This window comes from Schistocerca serialis, chromosome 4 (genome assembly GCF_023864345.2).
Source record: "Schistocerca serialis cubense isolate TAMUIC-IGC-003099 chromosome 4, iqSchSeri2.2, whole genome shotgun sequence".
NCBI classification, from domain to species: Eukaryota; Metazoa; Arthropoda; class Insecta; order Orthoptera; family Acrididae; genus Schistocerca; species Schistocerca serialis.
The window spans coordinates 226,556,331-226,575,972 of NC_064641.1; the positions used below are offsets into that span (position 1 = coordinate 226,556,331).

At 40.7% G+C, this 19,642-nt stretch overlaps 1 protein-coding gene across 2 annotated transcripts in view; it reads left to right on the top strand.

Annotated features, from left to right (window-relative positions):
- LOC126473377 (MOB kinase activator-like 2) overlaps positions 1-19,642 on the top strand; it is a 528,601-nt gene that overhangs the window by 25,668 nt on the left and 483,291 nt on the right. The window contains exon 1 of one of the 2 annotated variants that reach the window (XM_050100385.1): positions 12,165-12,834. The exons of the other annotated variant lie outside the window; for it this stretch is intronic. Coding sequence (XP_049956342.1) covers positions 12,734-12,834 — 101 coding nt within the window. The 5' untranslated portion in view covers positions 12,165-12,733. Of the gene's footprint in view, positions 1-12,164; positions 12,835-19,642 lie in introns of those variants that run through there. 2 annotated transcript variants of the gene reach the window in all.

Here is a 19,642-nt window from a genome sequence, read left to right on the forward strand (position 1 = left end):
CACAGAGTGACTCAAAATATTCGTTAAAATTTACTGTTTATATTGCTAAATGTGTAATTTATTCTTGATTGACATTGTGATGTAGTGATATCATACTTAGTTATCCATACAAACGTATACAAATGGAATGAAACAACCTACTGCTAATTGACAGTGTGTACGATATATGGGCGTTAGTGGGAGGGAGAGGAGAGGGGAGAGAGAGAGAGAGAGAGAGAGAGAGAGAGAGAGAGAGAGAGAGAGAGAACAGGGTATGGTAGTAGAATGAGATGAGAGGGCTTATTTGTGTCTGAGAAAAGGCTAAGGGAATTATGTTCATTATGTCTTGTCGGGCTGTTGTATTAAAGGGAAGTCATTACTGAATACAGTAAGTAATCCGTCGTATTCGTTTAAACAGGCCTGATTTTCTTACTGCTGGAGTACTTTATTTTCAGGGGATGGATTCCGATCCTAAGAAATAAAGTGTCGTCGGTCAGACGAAGTACGTAGTATATTGCATCATTGTCAAAGTCTCATTTATCTAGATTTTCGATCGTACTGTTTTGTGTTGTGTATTTTAACAGTACCACTCAATTGGTGCCTGGTTTACAATTGTAAGTTTACACTTGGCTGTTTTGTGTTACTTTTATCGTTTCATCATTTTCACAATATATGTGTAATACTAACTATATTTGAATAGCGCAAGTTGCATGACATTGATTCGAAAAACATTCTATGATAACAGACTATGTGGGAAGAGGGGGAGGGGAGACAAATTTGTATCTAATCGTGTAAGGGGCGAACAGCTTGTCATAGGTAGAACAGATACGATATAGAGAGGAATAGAGACAGTCGGCCACAAAGTGCTTGGTACGAAAACTTCTGATAATTTTTTGTTATATAGTACCTCCCATTGTGTATAGCACAAGAAGCATATTTAGCCCCTCCCCGTATTAGAAATATAATACTATTGATAAGCTATATCAATAAAAGCCATGGACTGTGCGGCTGGTCTCGGCGGAGTTTCGAGTCCTCCCTCGGGCATGGGTGTGTGTGTTTGTCCTTAGGATAATTTAGGTTAAGTAGTGTGTAAGCTTAGGGACTGATGACCTTAGCAGTTAAGTCCCATAAGATTTCACACACATTTGAACATTTTTTATTAATAAAAGATTATTACTTCCCGTAAAAAACATCTCTGTAGCTTTCTCAGGCTAAACGAATTAAAGTCAACCTTTGCTGTATGCCATTATTCATATGTTCTTCACAGTACAGCAGTTGAAAAAATTTAACTAGATAACAAGTAAGACTTCGCCGTCGGTAAGAAAAACATTCGTTCCTGTGTATAGCTTGAGGCATACAAATTGTCTTTCCTATCCGTCATTGCCTCCATCCATGAATCGCCTCGACTGTGTATTCGCTGCTGAACTGTTCGGTAACTGATTCGATGACGTAAGTCTCGCGGATTGTAAAATTGTTTTTCAAAACAAGTGAGAGTAGACTTATCGTGACACGTTTTTCTGCCTTGTCGCAGTCAAAAGTTATTAGTGTGTGTACCTTCGTTTGTTAAACAGTTTTATGTTCGATGCCGACTTGTACATGACTGGAAAGTCTGTGTTTCTTTTGTATAGCCAACAAGTCCCGACCTCACTAAATTCTATCTGGAATTTAGCTCTGGCTGGTAGAAATGTTCTTCCGTATAAGCGCAATAACGATCCAAACTCCTCCAGTTTGGTACATGGGTAATAAGTATGTAAATCAATTTTCAAATTCGGGACTGTTTTTCTTTTAGCTTCAAAAAGTTAGCCACGTTTTGTACTCCCTGCTGCAGCTTCACTGCCTTACTATTTTTCTCAGTCTTTTCGAAGTAAGTTCATTCAGCTGTACAGCAAACTACGTGTCCACATTGTAATGGTGTATATTCTTCCTGCGTTTTGTTTCGTGACGTTACGAAAGAGGTGGTAATCCATGCGTGTCAAATGAGGCAACTAGGTCGGGTGAAGCTCTGGCAATTTCGGTTGCGTAATGGCCACTTTCTGAAGAGTGACACTGTTGAGAAGGAACACATTCCCCCTTTAGAGCCCGTTTGCGTTGTATGTCCGGAACAGTAGTGTCACCAGCTAATGATCTTGAGGTCCCGGGTCTGTAGAGATCCGGAACGTTATCCGTTCAGCTCGGCGAAGTGAAATGAGACGCTTTCTTGAGTAAATAAACGGTGAATACAATATGCAAAACCACTTAATTGAAGTCAAATTGAATGAATGTTGGGAGCCACATGATTTTATCAGTACCTGTTCCTCATGATGGTAGTTTCCCAGAAACGCTTGCAGGAGAGAAAGGAAAAAAAGAATTGATAATAAACAACATCTTGGAGCTCGGTAGCTCTCAAAAGTAAAATCATTTCCGCCTATACGTTAGTCATGCTTTTATTGTCAGACCCAGAATCATCTCCTTAACTCTATTGCTCACTGGTGAAGTGTCATACTACGTAGCCAAAGGTCTAGGGTTCGATCCTCGGCAAGTGCTATCATTTTTACCTATCACTAAGCGCTTCTTTCACCTATGGCAATGTTTGGTGTGAAAAATCGAGTTCCACCGTTGTTCAGAGTCTACATCAAACATAAGGCCCCGTATAAAAGTCTGGATAAGTCAGTTCAGAAAGTCGGAAGAAAGTAACGGCATGCCACCCCCATTGGGACCAAGCCTATGAAGTACTGTGATGTTCAAACCAATCTTTGTGACAGCTTGGGAGATTTCGTATACCAGGTGTTTTATGAATGACATGACTGCTTCTCGTACTAAAGGAAGAAAGTAAATTGTTAATGGTTTAAGGGGGTTACAGAATCGCCTATCCCCTCAATGTTAAATTACAGCTACTATAGGGAACATTTTCTCACAAACTACTGGAGCTAGAGAGAGAAAATTTTTACTGTATATGCAGTGGCATGTTGTAACAACACTGAAACAACAGCTTTTTTTGTCGAAGTACTTACAGAGATATTTTGTATTTCCCTTACAGTAATTTTTCCGTCACTTTTCGCTACATTACCACCTCTGAATCTTTTGTGAATCAAGTAATTTAAAAACCATTATTTCAATATGTAGGAGAAACCTATGTAACGTATGTCATAAAAATATCAGACTCCTAAGTTCAGCAGTATGTGAGACAATCATCTTCAAGTTCTCATTTGGCACCCCTTTGCACCTGTCTTGCGTTTTTCACTAATGGCGTGGTTATATTGTCTGCATGCCTTAGTCTGTACCAATGTAAAGTCAACAATAGGACGTACTGTGCGAAAAAGCAACACGCAAACCCAACTTTTCAAGGACCTTACATTTAGTAATATTCCCAAGATTGAAGGTTGCCACAGAATCATACACTCCAAAATGCAGAGCATTAATTACAACAAACACTGTTTTTGGGAGATGATGCCATATCACGCTATTCAAGCACTCGTTGCGATTCTGCATACTTCCGTGAAGCCATTTCATCAGAAGGCTTCTGTCAGCCAAATCTCTGAATATAGGCTTTATTTCTACCATGATGGCTTCTGGTAGACTGTGGCGATGACTGCATTTTTTATAGCTTTCGTCATTTCTTCGAGACTGCCTGATTGCTAGGCCATAGCAATTCTGAATGTGGTCTATCGTGGAATCAATCTTCCTTTCTCATGCAATATTTTCCCATCATCTAGTTTTTTTTTCCCTTTGATAATTGATTTCTACTTTCTCAGCCTGGTACCCATTCTCTTCTGCACATGTACTATACATTCTGGTTTGATTATATTTACACTATTCCCATGTGGTTTGCTTTTAAATGTTTCAGTCACCATCTGCCAGGTACTGGACTTAGCGAACATTATACCACTCAGAAAAGCGCTGAGTTTTTTCACGCCAGCAACCTCCATCCCACCACTACTGCCATAATAATTAGCAACACAGTCATCACCATGTTCATTTTTCAGCCTATGTATGCATCTACAGTATTTGGACATCATTGGAACATCAGTAACCTTACCAGTGTCAACACTAGTTGCTGTGGCAACACCGTTGTCGGAAGCGTGACCCCTTTTTTGCCAAGTGCCGTCAAAAGCTACTGTGAGGTCTAGGTTGTCATCATTTTCCTTCACTGCTTCTTCCACAACTTCCTGCACTGACTTCTGTGCTAAGTCTTCAACTGCAGATCCTAGTACATAGTTGTAAGCGTCCAACCACACTGGAAAGATATAGAACCTGCAGCTTTGCCCTTACCAATATTTTGCAACCTATAGAATAACCTAAAATTTACATTATAAAATTCACTTTTCTTGTATCCATTACTTACAGTTACTGAAACAGAGCTTGGAAACTTAAAGCTGTATTTACAACCGCTGCATACTAAATTAAACTGGGAAACTGGGCAGCCAGGCCAGGCCGTTTCAGAGAAACGTTTTCTTGACATGTTTTGCAGCGCACACTGTTTTCAAGAGCTTCACTTATATACTCATATCAGTGAGTTCAAAAACTTTCTTCCCTTTATCCAATAAATTATATTTCTCTTTGAAATCTCAGAGTTTTTTTTATGAGAAGTACTGTTTTCATTTGGTGTAAGTTCGTTCTGCAAATCGGAAATGAGTAGACTAACGTTTTGGTTAAAATGGCTCTGAGCACTATGCGACTTAACTTCTGAGGTCATCAGTCGCCTAGAACTTAGAACTAATTAAACCTAACTAACCTAAGGACATCACACAAATCCATGCCCGACGCAGGATTCGAACCTGCGACCGTAGCGGTCGCTCGGCTCCAGACTGTAGCGCCTAGAACCGCACGGCCACCCAGGCCGGCGACTAACGTTTTCCAAGAATGATGATGATGCTAGCGAATCGTTGTTTCTTTTCCTTTGCCAGCTAACACGTATCTTAAATGCTTTTGCATACCTCTAGGCCTTTTCACTGCGGAAAATGAAGCACTAAATACGAAGAAACTCGACACTACTACGTTCTTATAGCACGCTGTTTACACACATTCGAAAGTCAAAAACTCAAAGAGGAACGAAACCAGAGACAAACACTTCGGACAAAAAGTTTATAAAAATTCGCTGGAAAGCGGGATATTTGAATTCATGTCATGTTAATATACTGCCAAAACGTTTATGGTCAGCCATGACAGAAGTGTATTACAAAAGGGCAATACCCGAACTCATATATCTATAAAAATAAAATAATTATACTTCTAGTTGAGCTTTGTATGATATGTCATTTTAAACAGAAATAAAACGAAAATCGAGTTTTTCACCCAAAATCCGATTCCGTATCCCCATAATATTCCACTCGTGGATGGAGCGTAAGACCAGACGTATGCCACCGTGCGAACTGTTTGTTTTAATTTTATCGCCAGAGGACGTATAGCAGCATGTGGACTTCAGAATAAACCTAGATTAATTTGTGATAAAAAGTTTCTAAAGTATTAATTTGTTTTCACTGGAAGATTGGTGATTTACGTCGTGCGCACGCCATTAGTGTTATTTCCGAATTTGTAAGTCACACTTCTTTCAGTGAAACAAACCTTAGACCTTTCGCATTAGCATCTTGTATGTTATTATATAATTCTATACATAACGTTTAAGTCTGTATTGTTTATTGGCTTATTTTATATCTGCATAAGATGTCACGGTATAAAAATAAATAAATGCTATTTTGTCGAATATTGACTTTGTGAGACCATGGCTGTGAGAAAAGTACATGTTAATCTACGTAAATAAAAATGTAAATGTCAATTCGTACAAAATCTTAAACATCCGAGTGTTGTTCACCATTTCCTTTGAAATTTTGATACAACGTTGTATTCGAATATTCTAATGTTTGTATGCACCTACTGGAGCACCATATGGTGGATAAATGTATGTATATATGTAAAATAAAATGTAATATGTATAATACATAAATTTTTTATACCGTTCGGCTCTCATCGGTATATAAAAACACGCACCTATTCGAATGCAACGTTGCGCCAAAATTTGGAAGCGATGGGTGAAGAAGTTTCAGAGATTTAAAATTTTGAACAAATGAATATTTACATGTATGTAAATAGAAATGTAAATGTTCGTTTGTTCAAAATTTCAAATCTCCGAAAGTTCTTCGCTGATTACTTTAAAAATTGACACAATGTTGCATTGAATATGCGCGTGGTTTTATATTCCTACTGGAGCGGCACATATAACATATAAATTTTTATGTAATAATTATTGGAAAAATCTATATAAAATGTAAATGATCGGTTGTCCAAAATCAGAAGTCTTCGACAGTTTCTCATTGATTGCTACGAAATTTTGACACAACATTGCATTCGATTACGTGTGAGTTTTTATATACCCATTTTTAATATAAGTAATATAATAAAATATATAAAGGGGAAACGTTATCTCCAAAAATCTAGAAAAGTTTTTGATCGATTTACTTCAGATTTTTGCACGTTACTCTCATAAACATTTGGATGGACATAGGATAGATATTTTGATATTTATAATATATAAATATATATGTAACATATAAGGTGAAACATTGTTACCAAAAATCTTGTAAAAGTATTCGAATGATGTACTTCAAATTTTTACAACGTACTGTAATAAATGTACGGACACAGTTGGCTACATATTTATTAATGTATAGTGAAACATTGTTCGCAAACAGGTTGAGAAACATTGTTCGCAAGCAGGGAAGTTGTATTTATGGCTTATTGGCTTGTGATTAGAACTACTACAGAATTTGAATTTGCAGTAATAATGAATAAGGGTGAATGTCAGAGAGAGGGAATATAGGAGATTTGACTGAGGAGTGAGAGGAAATAAGGTAGAAAGCGGAAAGGAGGAGATGGACAGAGAGAAGGGGGAGGAGGTGATGGACGGAGAGACGAGGAAGGAGGAGATGATGGACAAGGAGAGGGAGGAGTAGATGGGCGAAGACAAGTGGAGGAGAAGGAGATTAGGACGTATTATCCAATTCCCGTTCATATTACAAACATGAGCTTGCTTTCATCTTTCTTTTCCATTTAACCAGACTGAGCCACAGCGACACTTTGACTGGTAACAGCTAGTTCTTACAATAAATTATAAGCAGCAAGCAGCCACTGTTAATGATCATATTAATTTAGAACAAATAGCGCCGTTACCGATTTCGAATTGATAGGTTCATTTTCAGCATTAACTAGGTGGAATTTGAAGTGCGATCAGTCGTCCGATGATGAAGATACCGGTTTGAAACCGGTAACCGAGCTACTTGTTCTAAATAAATAGCTTATTGCAAGAATTAAATTGTAAAGTAAATAAATGTTAACTATTAGTTACCCACCTCCGCTCCCTGCAATAAGGCTGTGCAGTTCGTTGCACATAATGGTTTCGTTGTGGAACACTGATTTCCCGTATCGGTCATCGCCGTACACTAGCACTAAGATACCTGTCGAAAATGCGCTCAGGGTAATCGTATACGTGCGCCGAATATTATTGAATTTGAGAACTGTGGCCGTGGATAAAATTATTTGAAGGAGTACAGCAGTCAGCTACTTTTCATAATTACTTGATGATGTAGTGTTAATCTAAAAATCTGTCTCGTAAATGAAGGGTTTAAGCCCAGTACAACAAATTTTGACTGTGAGCAGCTATCGAAAACTGCGTTCTAAGAAAAAATAGACACCGTCGAAAACCTGCTAATAATGACTGTCGGTGATAGTCCGTGAATGATAGTAGTTTAGCTACCCGTAGCACAAAATCTAACACCGGGATGTACAGGGTAAAGCGCTCTCCCTGAACGCAAGACCGGCGTTTCTGCGATGAGGACCTTATGGGGAAAAAAATACATTTCAGAATAACGTTAACTGATAAGTTAAACAGACTCGTTTAATTGTGTTGTGGAAAACAATGTACGTTAGGACCGGAGACAACGATGTTTATTACGAACTTGTGTGGTGTTATAAACTACACATTCCGTCCTCTGCTCGCGTTCGCACTACCCCTTCACGAAATCTGGCAATAATTCAGCACTTGTAAGCATGCCATCAAAAACAATACCCACCTCCCGACCGCTTTGAATTACGAGTCACCGCATTCTTCTTCTTCTTCTTCTTCGACCTATCTGCAGCTTCGGTTGCTATCCCGCTGTGTAACATTAAGTTTCTTGTCTTATGGGAAGGTTCCGTTAATGCGTGTTGCTGGTGACACTACCATTTCTAGTATTGCTGGAGTTGGGAGGTTGTCTCTCTAAACATTTTTACAGTGGACGTGACTGCGCCTGCTCGGAAATGATATGAGGATTGCCATAAAGAACTGTACCTCCAGTTGCTGTCGTCTAGCTTAGGTAATACGAACAAATATCAAAGAAATTGATTCATTTCTTAAAATAATGTAATTGTTGCGTTGTTTCACAGAGAGCCTTTCTCGAAGTCTCCGTAATACGCGCGAATATACTTCCAGAAATTCCTTGTGATTTGTTACAGTCTAATACACTTAGAACATTGTGTCAAACTCAAAATATCAGTTCACCTCATCTAAACGAACAGTTTCTTTTCCGTTGAACATCCAGAAGATAACTATCGATTCTGCCAGTGGCTTTCGTGTCGGTGTCTTCTGTTACTGACGTCCTTTCAGAGGTGGTCGATCGATCGTCATTTCGCCTGACGTGACCTGCGTATTTCTGTTTCATCCCGTTGTCTTCTCTGATAGCATCCTTATGCTAGATATTGTTCTCGGAGCGAGCTAATGGAAATAATCCTAGTAGAAATACGTCGAGTTAAAATTCAGAAAACGTCGAATCTCTCTCTCTCTCTCTCTCAACTCAAACTTTTTTAATTTACACATTTTCTTAGCTGTGTCCGATCAGGGTCTCAGAATATGCCTGCCCATTGGTTTCCATTTGTCCGTGACGGTCGAGAGAAGCATCTGTTTATAACATTTTGCCTCGACATGAAATGCGGAGCATTTCTATAGACACATGCGAAGTGTAAAATAATGCTGTGTATCAGCAAATGGTCAGAAAACAGCTCACTGGACCGTAAAAATTAGCCGTAAAAGGGACCCAGTGTAGTGCTGATGTGAAACATTCACGAAAGTTTGCCACGGAGGACGTTTCAGGAAGAGGAATAAGTGAAAAACTTTTATTTAATCACAGAGGTGAATCTTATAAAAAACAGAAAAACACGAGTAAGTCTGTCCCCGGTGTTTTCTGTGTAAATACCTCCTTTCTGAAATGTCTAGTTCACTTGCTTTAAGTTGTATAAGGGCGTGCTGAAAAATAATGGCTGTGAATTTTTATGTGAATACTCTTAAAGCTTTTTAAATAAAACAGACGTTAATAACATTCTACATCTTTATTCTCTGTGTCTACATATTTATTTCTCAACATAACAGTAGTCACCCTGACGACGAACACATTTCTCCCAAAGAGAGACCAGTTTGTTGATAATGTGACTGTAGAAAGTTTGGCCTTGTTAACGGAGCCACATCCTCACCTCTGCTTGCACCGCTTCATCACTATCAAAGTGAAGTTCTCCAAGGTATTCTTTAAGTTTTGGAAACAGATGAAAATCAGATGGGGCCAATTTGAGACTGGAGAGAGGATTATCGATGACAGTGAACCCAAGGCGTCGGGTTGCTGCAGATATCGGAGCGCTCGTAGTCTGGCATGTCATGCTGAAAGACAGGTGTGTGGACGAATCCTTCGTAATCGAAACTCGATTACAGCTCATCTTTTCCCCGCACCACATAATTACGTTATACACTGCCATGTTACTCCCTACAATTCCGCGCCCTCTAGCGGCATTGGGCACCAAATATGCAGACATGAAGAATAAAGGTGTATAGGAGTTAATAAAGTTAGTTCCGTTGAAAAAGCTATAAAGTTTTCACATAAATACTCAAAGGCATTACTTTTCAGCACGTGTGTTACTAGACTGACGGACGTTTTTAGATTTACAACTATGTTACTTCACGGCAGCCTCCGGTGTACAAACTGCAGTTTCTTTCCTTTGACAGAGAATGATGAAACGTCTTTATTGAGCGAAGTCCAGAAAGATTCTTGAAAATACGGCGAAAGCTAGCTGGCAAACGAGCACTTCCGCGATTCTGTTCGTTTGCTGGCAGATACATAGGATGATTAAGGCCGCCAGGGCAAAAATTATAGCATTTTAAAACTACATTTTAACTCTGTGAAGTCTGCAAGCAAGATCTTACTTTGCAATTAAGATCTTAGGCGGAAGGTACGTCGTGTAAGCCTCCCCCCACCCCCCTTCGTTTCCCTGGCGAATCGCGGTTGGTACGCGAGAAGAAAGATTGTAATTATCCCCTTGTATCAATAAAAGGTCTAATTTTTCATCCTTTACGCGAGATGTATATTGGAGTAAGTAGCTTGGATTCAGCCCTTCGGAATTTTGACTGTCAGGCTCGCCACGTAGTACAGCGCTTTCTTTTTAGCGTCTCCTACTGGAATTTGTCCTAGAGTCTCACTGAAATGCTCCACAGACTAAACAAACCCGTCATGAAACGCGTACCTATACTTAGAGAAAAAATCTCTCTCTCTCTCTCTCTCTCTCTCTCTCTCACTCACACACACACACACACACACACACACACACACACACACACACACACTCACTTTGTCATTGGCAACAAACGCCACCCAATACATCTGACGATACTGGCTTCTCAACTGTGTATTATGGTCCGATTTACTTAGTGCCGTCCAGAGCCTCTCTGTGAGACATACATGCCACCCGTTAGTACATCGAATCCAAGAATGCTTCCATTCACTTGATGATGATGGAACAAGAGTGCTATTATTGTGGGTCGTTGATCACGTGGGAGTGTCGGGGAATGAAGCTGCCGTTGCTTCCGCCAAGGCTGCAGTCCGACTACCTAGGCGTTGTAGCTATTCTGTCCCTTCAGATGATCTCTGTGTTGCTGCACGTAGAACCACTGTTTCACTATGGCATGAACACTGGTCTTATCTGTATGGGAACAAACTTCGGGGAATTAAACACTTACCATTGACTTGGACGACTTCCATCGCCCCCCTCGTCGCAAGGAGTCCGCAGCTCGTGGCCTAGCGGTCGCGTTCTCGCTTCCCGGGTTCGATTCCCGGCGGGGCGAGGGATTTTCACCTGACTCGATATGACTGGGTGTTTGTGCTGTCCTCATAATTTCGTCATCATTCATGAAAGTGGCGAGATTCGACTGAGCAAAGGTTGGGAATTTGTACGGGCGCTGATAACAGCGCAGTTGAGCGCCCCATAAACAAATCATCATCTCGTCGCAAGGAGACACTTTTAGCTAGACTGCGTACTGGATACTGTCGTTTCAGTCACCGTCATTTATTTGGAAACCCGCACCACTCTGTACTTACTGCTACCAACCAATGACTGTGCTCCATTTTCAGACCCAATGCCAACTTTGTGACCGTTTACGTTTTACTGTATATTTGCCGTCTGAATTATCACATTTTTAGCAGATAGAGGACGAACTATAGATCACGTTTTACTTTTTATTCATCGGCGTAATACTGCGAAGGAAATTTAATTTTCAACCGTTTGAACAATCTCCTCGAAAGAGAAGTGATCGTTTTTAGCTATCCTTCTACTTCAGTCGATTAGGCTCTGAGAATTATCGACTTGAAATTCATCCTGTAATTGACCATTTAAAGGCGTGACACTGAAGCTTATGACTTAAGCCGTTTTGCACTGCTACGGTCGTAGGTTCGAATCCTGCCTCGGATATGGGTGTGTGTGATGTTCTTAGGTTAGTTAGGTTTAAGTAGTTCTAAGTTCTATGGAACTGATGACCTCCGATGTTAAGTCCCATAGTGCTCAGAGCCATTTGAACCATTTTGAACGGAGGCTTCATAAGCGATCACCTTCATGGATGAAACAAAGTTCAAAAGCACTGTTTCCTATTTTTAAAACTTGCAGTTGCTGAGCTTTTTTATTTTTTCTTGCTCGTGAAGGGGACGAGAAAGGTACGGCCTGGGAAAAAGTACCTGCGTTGTACTTTCTACATACTTAACACTTAATGCTGCATCTCAAGGGAAGAAAATGGGATGGCCCTCCCGCAGGTAGCCCACAAAAATCTTCCATTTTTTGCAGTGAGCGTGGCGTAGTTGTTGGCGCTTACAGTGCTGTACGGACGCGAAAATACGATTAGGGCAAAGTTTTTGTCGGCTCTGAGCCGGGCGCGCGGGGCTTCGCTGGCACCGATAATTCTTGGTTGGGCATTCCAACGCGCCAGTGCCGCGGGTTCGCCAGCCGAACGGACACTTGTTCCGCGGGCTGTGTCGGCCGACCATGTGTGGTGTGTGCTCTGTCTCTGACCGTCGTGTTTCAGTAAAGTAACTTCTGCTTGTATTCTAGTGATAAAAAAATACTTCCTGGACACTGTTGAGTTCCTTATTCTACCGATGTGACTGGCATGCTGGAGCTGCACATCTTAATTAAGTCCGCTATTTGTTGGCTGGCAGTGAGTTCACTGTTAACGATTGGCTGCATCTGCATTCACATACTATCCGTTAGATGTCAGTGTGGCTCCGTCTGATCGGTTCATTTGACGGGGTCTAGTCGGCCGAACGATAGGATACGAACAATCAAGCCTCGTCTGTTGTCGTTCAATAGTGTCTGAAAGTCGAAATAGCGAGAAACAGCGCCAGAGTCAAAAGTTCCGGTCAGAGCGAGTCAGAGTTCTGTATTGAAGGCTAAGCGCAGCTGAGGAAAAGTTTATTGTAGGCTGTGAACAGAATACTGAACGATGTTTACATTCGGTGGCGGCGGCCGAAAACTACTCAAGCTTACCAGCCTCAGCAACAACGTCGTCATCGAGGTAGACGAGACAGTCACATGTTTCTGCAGGTAAATATGATATCCGTGTGCAAACACTCCAGTAGTAGTTATTCCATTACTCGGTCCACCTTTTACGTCACATTTCGTACCATTCTTACCGTGCTGTTGTGTAGCGTAAGTTCAGTCTTACGAAATTTTTTTATCTGTCTATCTGCCAAAGCTTTTGTTAAAATTCATCATTGTGTGTCTTTGTTAATGTTCCCTTCTATGGTGCGATTTTAATTATTTTGTTTCTGTTGCCGAATGCGTTGACAGTATTTCCAAGATATTTTATTCGTGAATGCAGCTAAACCACATTTCCTTGACAATCCGTCTTTTATACGGGTATAGCAGCACAAGGCTTCCCCGCCCCCCCTTCCACCGCAATGGTTTGATGTTCACCTTTGGTTTTACCGTTTCCCTCCTCCTGTGCTACATATTGGATTCCCATAAATTTTCTCGTTTAAATATCATTTAGATTTAGGTTACTTGGTTCCGCACGTTTTTGCTTTTGTCTCGATTGGCTTTTCCTTTATATCTCTCTTTAATTCTTACCTTACTTGTTCGATTGATTTTTTTTTTTTTAATATTACACAATTCCTGTGGTTTGTCCTGACTTATTTCCAAGTATGTCATGCCATTTGAAGGCGAGATTTGCTCCTGCAGCTTGTTATGGCACGTTAAGACTCTGGGTCAACAGCATTCTTTTTCGTCACGTCCTACTTCAGTCGAAACAAAACTGATTACATTCTATAATTTTAGGCTTGTCCGAGGTTGCGCTCACTTCAATTGAATAGAATTTACGCTTTCATCTCTCTCTCTCTCTCTCTCTCTCTTTCTTTCTTTACCTCTCCCTCTTTCCCTCTCCCTTTCTTTCCCATCCCGTAGATTCTTCGATTCCATTTATCAAAGAAGTAAAATTATCTGGTAGGGAATAGTGGTTTATTAAACAAGTCAATTATTGTTATCCGTCGCTGTCATTTGAAGGTAAAAATTCTTGTGTTATAATTGTCTGTTAAGGAATTTAGATAGATGGTGCAGTTACATTTTCTGCTCTTGTTGCTGTTGTACACTTACGCATAGCTTGTGTGTGTCCCAATCGGCCGGCCGATGTGGCCGAGCGCTTCTAGGTGTTTCAGTCCGGAACCGCGTGACTGCTACGGTCGCAGGTTCGAATCCTGCCTCGGGCATGGATGTGTGTGATGTCCTTATGTTAGTTAGGTTTAAGTAGTTCTAAGTTCTAGGGGACTGATGACCTCATATGTTAAGTTCCAAAGCGCTCAGAGTCATTTGTCCCCATCGCTTCGAATTGCGTAACCGTTAAGTTAGATGTTTTACTTACGTGCTGCGGCTGTAGTTGCAGTTCGCTATGAAGCTCAAACTTTGTCGCATCAGATACCTCACAGAGCTGTTACTTATCCTTGTTTTAGTTTAACAGTAATTTTTGTGCGAAATTCTCAACCGCAGTGACAAGAATGGTCCATCGGAAATTGGTGATAACACTAAGTACTCCCTATAGTAGAGATATAACACTAAGTACTCCCTATAGTAGAGATGATACAAACTGATAGGAACTCTTGATCGACGGGCAGGTTTTTAAATTTCACCAGGCACATTCACCAGTCCTGTACCTGCTGACACACTTCCACAGCCTTTCTATCGATTTTCAATTTCCGCGTTTCTCGTTCTTCTAAATTAAGTGTGGGTGTAGCTGGCGAAACAGGTGTCAAATCAACGTCCGGCCGTTTTGTGCTTTCCCTACATTACTTAAGATGAATAATCACGAAAGCGAACCCTTCGTTGAGCGCTGTGTCACAAATACTGGAGTGAACTATCTCAATGATAGATTGCGGACTTAATAATGTTTCCAATCCTGTTTGACTACTCTTGTGCCCATGACACACTGCTTACGAATAACAGAAAAATTCTTCATGCAAGACAATAGTCGCTTTCTTCAGTCTTTTCAAATCATATAACTTCAGCAAACGAGCATCAGTATTAAGTATTAACACACAGAAATAAAAGAGCTGGACTCATTACGAATTACAGAAAACTGCCGCCATTTATCAGTATTTACCGAACGCCTTGTAGTCATTATTTTAGTTTTTCTAAATCTGAGATTTAATTTGATGCTTCATAACCAGTTCAGTCGTAACTTCGTAAGGTGACACTTTGCGTGAAACCTGTGCTACTGACACAGATTTCTGTCAAGTTACAAATATAGTTATCGAAGCATGTTGTCGCAGATTATAGCTATGGGATTGTAATCAGGACACAGCCTAGTGATGACGTAGTTATAATAAGGGACGATACTGCAAATTCGATTAAGCATCCGTCGCCGTAAATGACGGTTTTAAACGAGATTAAATTTCGCCTTTCAGCACAGGTTTTCCCAGAATTAATTTTACACGAGGTTGATTTTCGTTGAGATTGACATCGTTGCTCGATTCGTGATAGTTAATATTTGAAGCTTTCGTAAGACATGCGTCAATGATGCATTAGCTTGCAATTAGTTCTACATCTCTTTTAAAACCCATTCTGCAATCTAGCTCACTAGTAACAAGTGAAGAAATTGAAAATGAAAAAGCTTAAAAAAGAGCGTCATGATTCTTTACAATTGTCTAATCTAAGCTGGTGGCCCGGCGGAAAAGGAGTGGGTGTTCTACACTTAAATACTACTCAACCCGTAAAATTTTGTTACTGCGAGGGTGCACAATCTGTAACAAAACTGTCCAAATCACTGTAAAATGCGTGTGAGGATTTCTACTGTACCGTGTATAGGAGTGAGTTTCTTCCTGTTCCAATCGCATGCTGAGCGCGAGAAAAATTACTGCTTAAATGCCTCTGTGCGCGCTGCAATTAGCCTAATCTTGACTTGGCAGTTCCTACGGGAGCGATATGTGGAGGGCTGTAATGTGTTCCTAGATTCCTCTTGAAACTTGGTAAGCAGTTTTCTGCGAGATAATTGATGTCATATCTTCAAGCGGCTGGCAACTCAAGTTTCTCAGCAAACAATACGATAATATATATAGGGGTTTAATCGTTGGCAGCGTAAATTTCCAATTCCGCTACTTCTCTCGTTATTTTTCATACCTTTCGAATTTCCAAGACAATAATTAGCCTCTCCTGCTTACATAACTCGTCATCCGAAAAAGAAATTCGTCAAAACTACTGTATTCACAAGGCAGCTCAGGACCTCCCATTTGGCCAGCGAATTCCCAGTGTATCATTTAATTATTCACTTCAAACCTCCTTTACTCTAGAAGTAGGACAGCGGTGGAAGTGTCTTACAAGGGGAGGCCGCCAAATGTGAAATTCAGATTCGATTCATACTGCGCATAATAAAAGCTCATGGCCAGAGGTGTAATGTGGCAAAGCACGAAGATGCACTTCTCAGCCGTTGTCGAGAAAATCGACAGTTAAAAGAAACCGTTGCGGTGAAATACTCTCTACGATTAATAATTTTCTACAGCGTCGTGGCGCAGCGGTAAGCGCTCGGGTTCGTAATCCGAAGGTCGCCGGATCGAATCTCGCCCCGTGCAACTTTTTTAATTATTTGTTTTTTGTAATTCAAATGTATAAATACACACACACACACACACACACACACACACACACACACATATATATATATATATATATCTCCGGCAATCAGTTGCAACAATTACGCATATAATAAGTTGTTGAAAGTCGTTTGTCGTGGAAAAATAATACTTAAAATAAAACACAATGTCATAATGTCATAAATAATATTCAAGTGGATACAATTTATTGAAAAGTTCGGTATACACTCGCGCATAATTAACAGTTAGTGACCAGAAGTAGCTGTAGTATCGCACGAACCAGAGTGATAGTTATCATTGAGACATGGAAAGCGGAAAAAAATTATCTGTTGGGAAACACACCTGAGTGACATTCTGAAAAATTGTTCTATCGTTCGTCAGGTTTGATGCATACCACGGGTATCGTATCATATCGGCAAAAATCGGAGAAGACAATTGGTGGTGGACAATGGATTGGATTTTTATACAATCGTCTCCGGAGTTGTCACGGTTTCTCTCGATTAAAAAAACACAATTTTGAAGGCGCTTGATCAAATTTTTTACCTGCCGGTAAAAATACACGTGACACGGTTGGACGAGAGGAGTGCACTTTGGAGGAATGACTTTTATAGTGCACGTTGGTAACTTCATATCGTCCTGGAACATCTCATCGTATAACGCCGGGTTCGTTTGCCCACCCCAAGAGTCGATCAGAAGGAGAAATTCTTTCTTTTGTACGTATGGTTGCAAAGCATTACGCAAGAAGTCCATGAATAAACCCGTTGTTAGTTTAGCGGATTTGGAGGATGTAATAACAACGTTGGTATAATTCTTGCCGTATTCGTCGACTGTCTTCTGTACTCTGGGTCCAAACGTACCTATGGTGTCTTGGGGCATACGAAAACAAGAGGCAAGACTCGCCCAGACATCGTGATTGAATATTGTGCCGTATACGAATGCGTCACCTTATTCATGTCGTGTCGGGTTACCAGGACAGCCTTTGACCCTTTTTCGGCGAGAGTTCTGTTGAACGTCGACTGGTACTGGCACCCTGACGTACAAAATATAAAAACATCGTTTATATAAGATATACGAAATCTGTGTTGTCTATCGTATATCAGATTATCATATTCTATCATCATGTCATATGACATTTTTGAACAGCTCTTTACGTCCCTGTTTGATCAGTATTAATTATGAAATCTTTGTCGAACTTAGTTATCAACGTTCGCGTCTGGATCCGAAATACGTCCGCTGCGGCCAAAATTTCGTCTTGGGTAGCCGTGTCTTTCCGGGAAACAAATTTTGTGATTTTCCGTTGCCGAATCCCATGCTTCTTTTTAAATTCGGTGACCCATGTTTTTGAAGCTTTGAAGTTCAAATCTGGGAACTGACTTGCAGCGCCCAAGGCCCACTGCTGCAGGTTTCTGGTAGTAATTTGCTGGAAGTTTAGTCGAGCTTCTACGAAGCGATCGTGCACCCATGAATCGATGGTACAATATTTACCAAATTTGCTACTGCCACGTTTGATTTGCTCTTCCCACCTGGATAAATAGCCCATATTTGTCAAACGAGAGCATTTTTGTAGAGTTTTGAGACTCCAGCCTGGATGTTCTTTGGCCAGATTGACAGCTCTAATTTTGTAATCCGGAGAAATATAGTCGTACCCTTTTTTTTTTTCTTCTCGTCCGGCTCGTATTCGTCTGATGATTCGTTGGCAATGGGACTCGTTTCACCGTCTTCGTAGGCATTATTATCGTTGATTTCATTAATGTCTATCAGTTCCTCATCATGAAAGAGGGTTTTTTCGGCGAGCGTTTGCAGCGTATGCTGGAACATTTCTTCCCCAATTACCATGGCTTCTTCGTTGATTGATGATGACGGTTCTGCTGCGATGCGATTACTGTTACGAAGGAGGCTTTGAAAATACACCAACGCATCTTTCAATTGTTGTTTCGCCACTTCACTGTGTATACAATCTTCTTCGATCACATCACTTTAATGCGAAGGGCCCGCATCGCTTTCCAATTGTACCGCCTCCATTTTTCCGTTTGTTTAACAGGGTGTACCAAAGCTCTCACGTACGCTCTGATTTTCGACGATGTTATAAGTTGCGCTAGGGACCGCATCTACCGTCTTTCGAAGTTAGCAGGCAATACGCTGTTACGCGGCGGCTCGTTTCAGCCCATTCAACAACTGTCCTTCAAGTGTAACGACCGAGTAACGGAGTTTATATTTCATACCTGCCACAGCACATTTGTGTTCGTCGGGTATCTATTCTAATTCGAACGTTTGACTTACACTAGTGTTGTTGTTGTTGTTGTTGTTGTTGTCGTCTTCAGTCCTGAGACAGTTTTGATGCAACTCTCCATGCTACTCTATCCTGTGCAAGCTTCTTCATCTCCCAGTACTTACTGCAACCTACATCCTTCTGAATCTGTTTAGTGTATTCATCTCTTGGTCTCCCTCTACGATTTTTACCCTCCACGCTGCCCTCCAATGCTAAATTTGTGATCCCTTGATGCCTCAAAACATGTCCTACCAACCGGTCCCTCTTTCTTGTCAAGTTGTGCCACAAACTCCTCTTCTCCCCAATTCTATTCAATACCGCCTCATTAGTTACGTGATCTACCCACCTTATCTTCAGCATTCTTCTGTAGCACCACATTTCGAAAGTTTCTATTCTCTTCTTGTCCAAACTATTTATCGTCCATGTTTCACTTCCATACATGGCTACACTCCATACAAATACTTTCAGAAACGACTTCCTGACACTTATATCTATACACGATGCTAACAAATTTCTCTTCTTCAGAAACGCTTTCCTTGCCATTGCCAGTCTACATTTTATATCCTCTCTACTTCGACCATCATCAGTTATTTCGCTCCCCAAATAGCAAAACTCCTTTACTACTTTAAGTGTCTCATTTCCTAATCTAATTCCCTCAGCATCACCCGACTTAATTAGACTACATTCCATTATCCTGGTTTTGCTTTTGTTGATGTTCATCTTATATCCTCCTTTCCAGACACTGTTCATTCCGTTCAACTGCTCTTCCAAGTCCTTTGCTGTCTCTGACAGAATTAAAATGTCATCGGCGAACCTCAACATTTTTATTTCTTCTCCATGTATTTTAATACCTACTCCGAATTTTTCTTTTGTTTCCTTTACTGCTTGCTCAATATACAGATTGAATAACACTGGGGAGAGGCTACAACCCTGTCTCACTCCGTTCCCAACCACTGCTTCCCTTTCATGCCCCTCGACTCTTATAACTGCCATCGGGTTTCTGTAC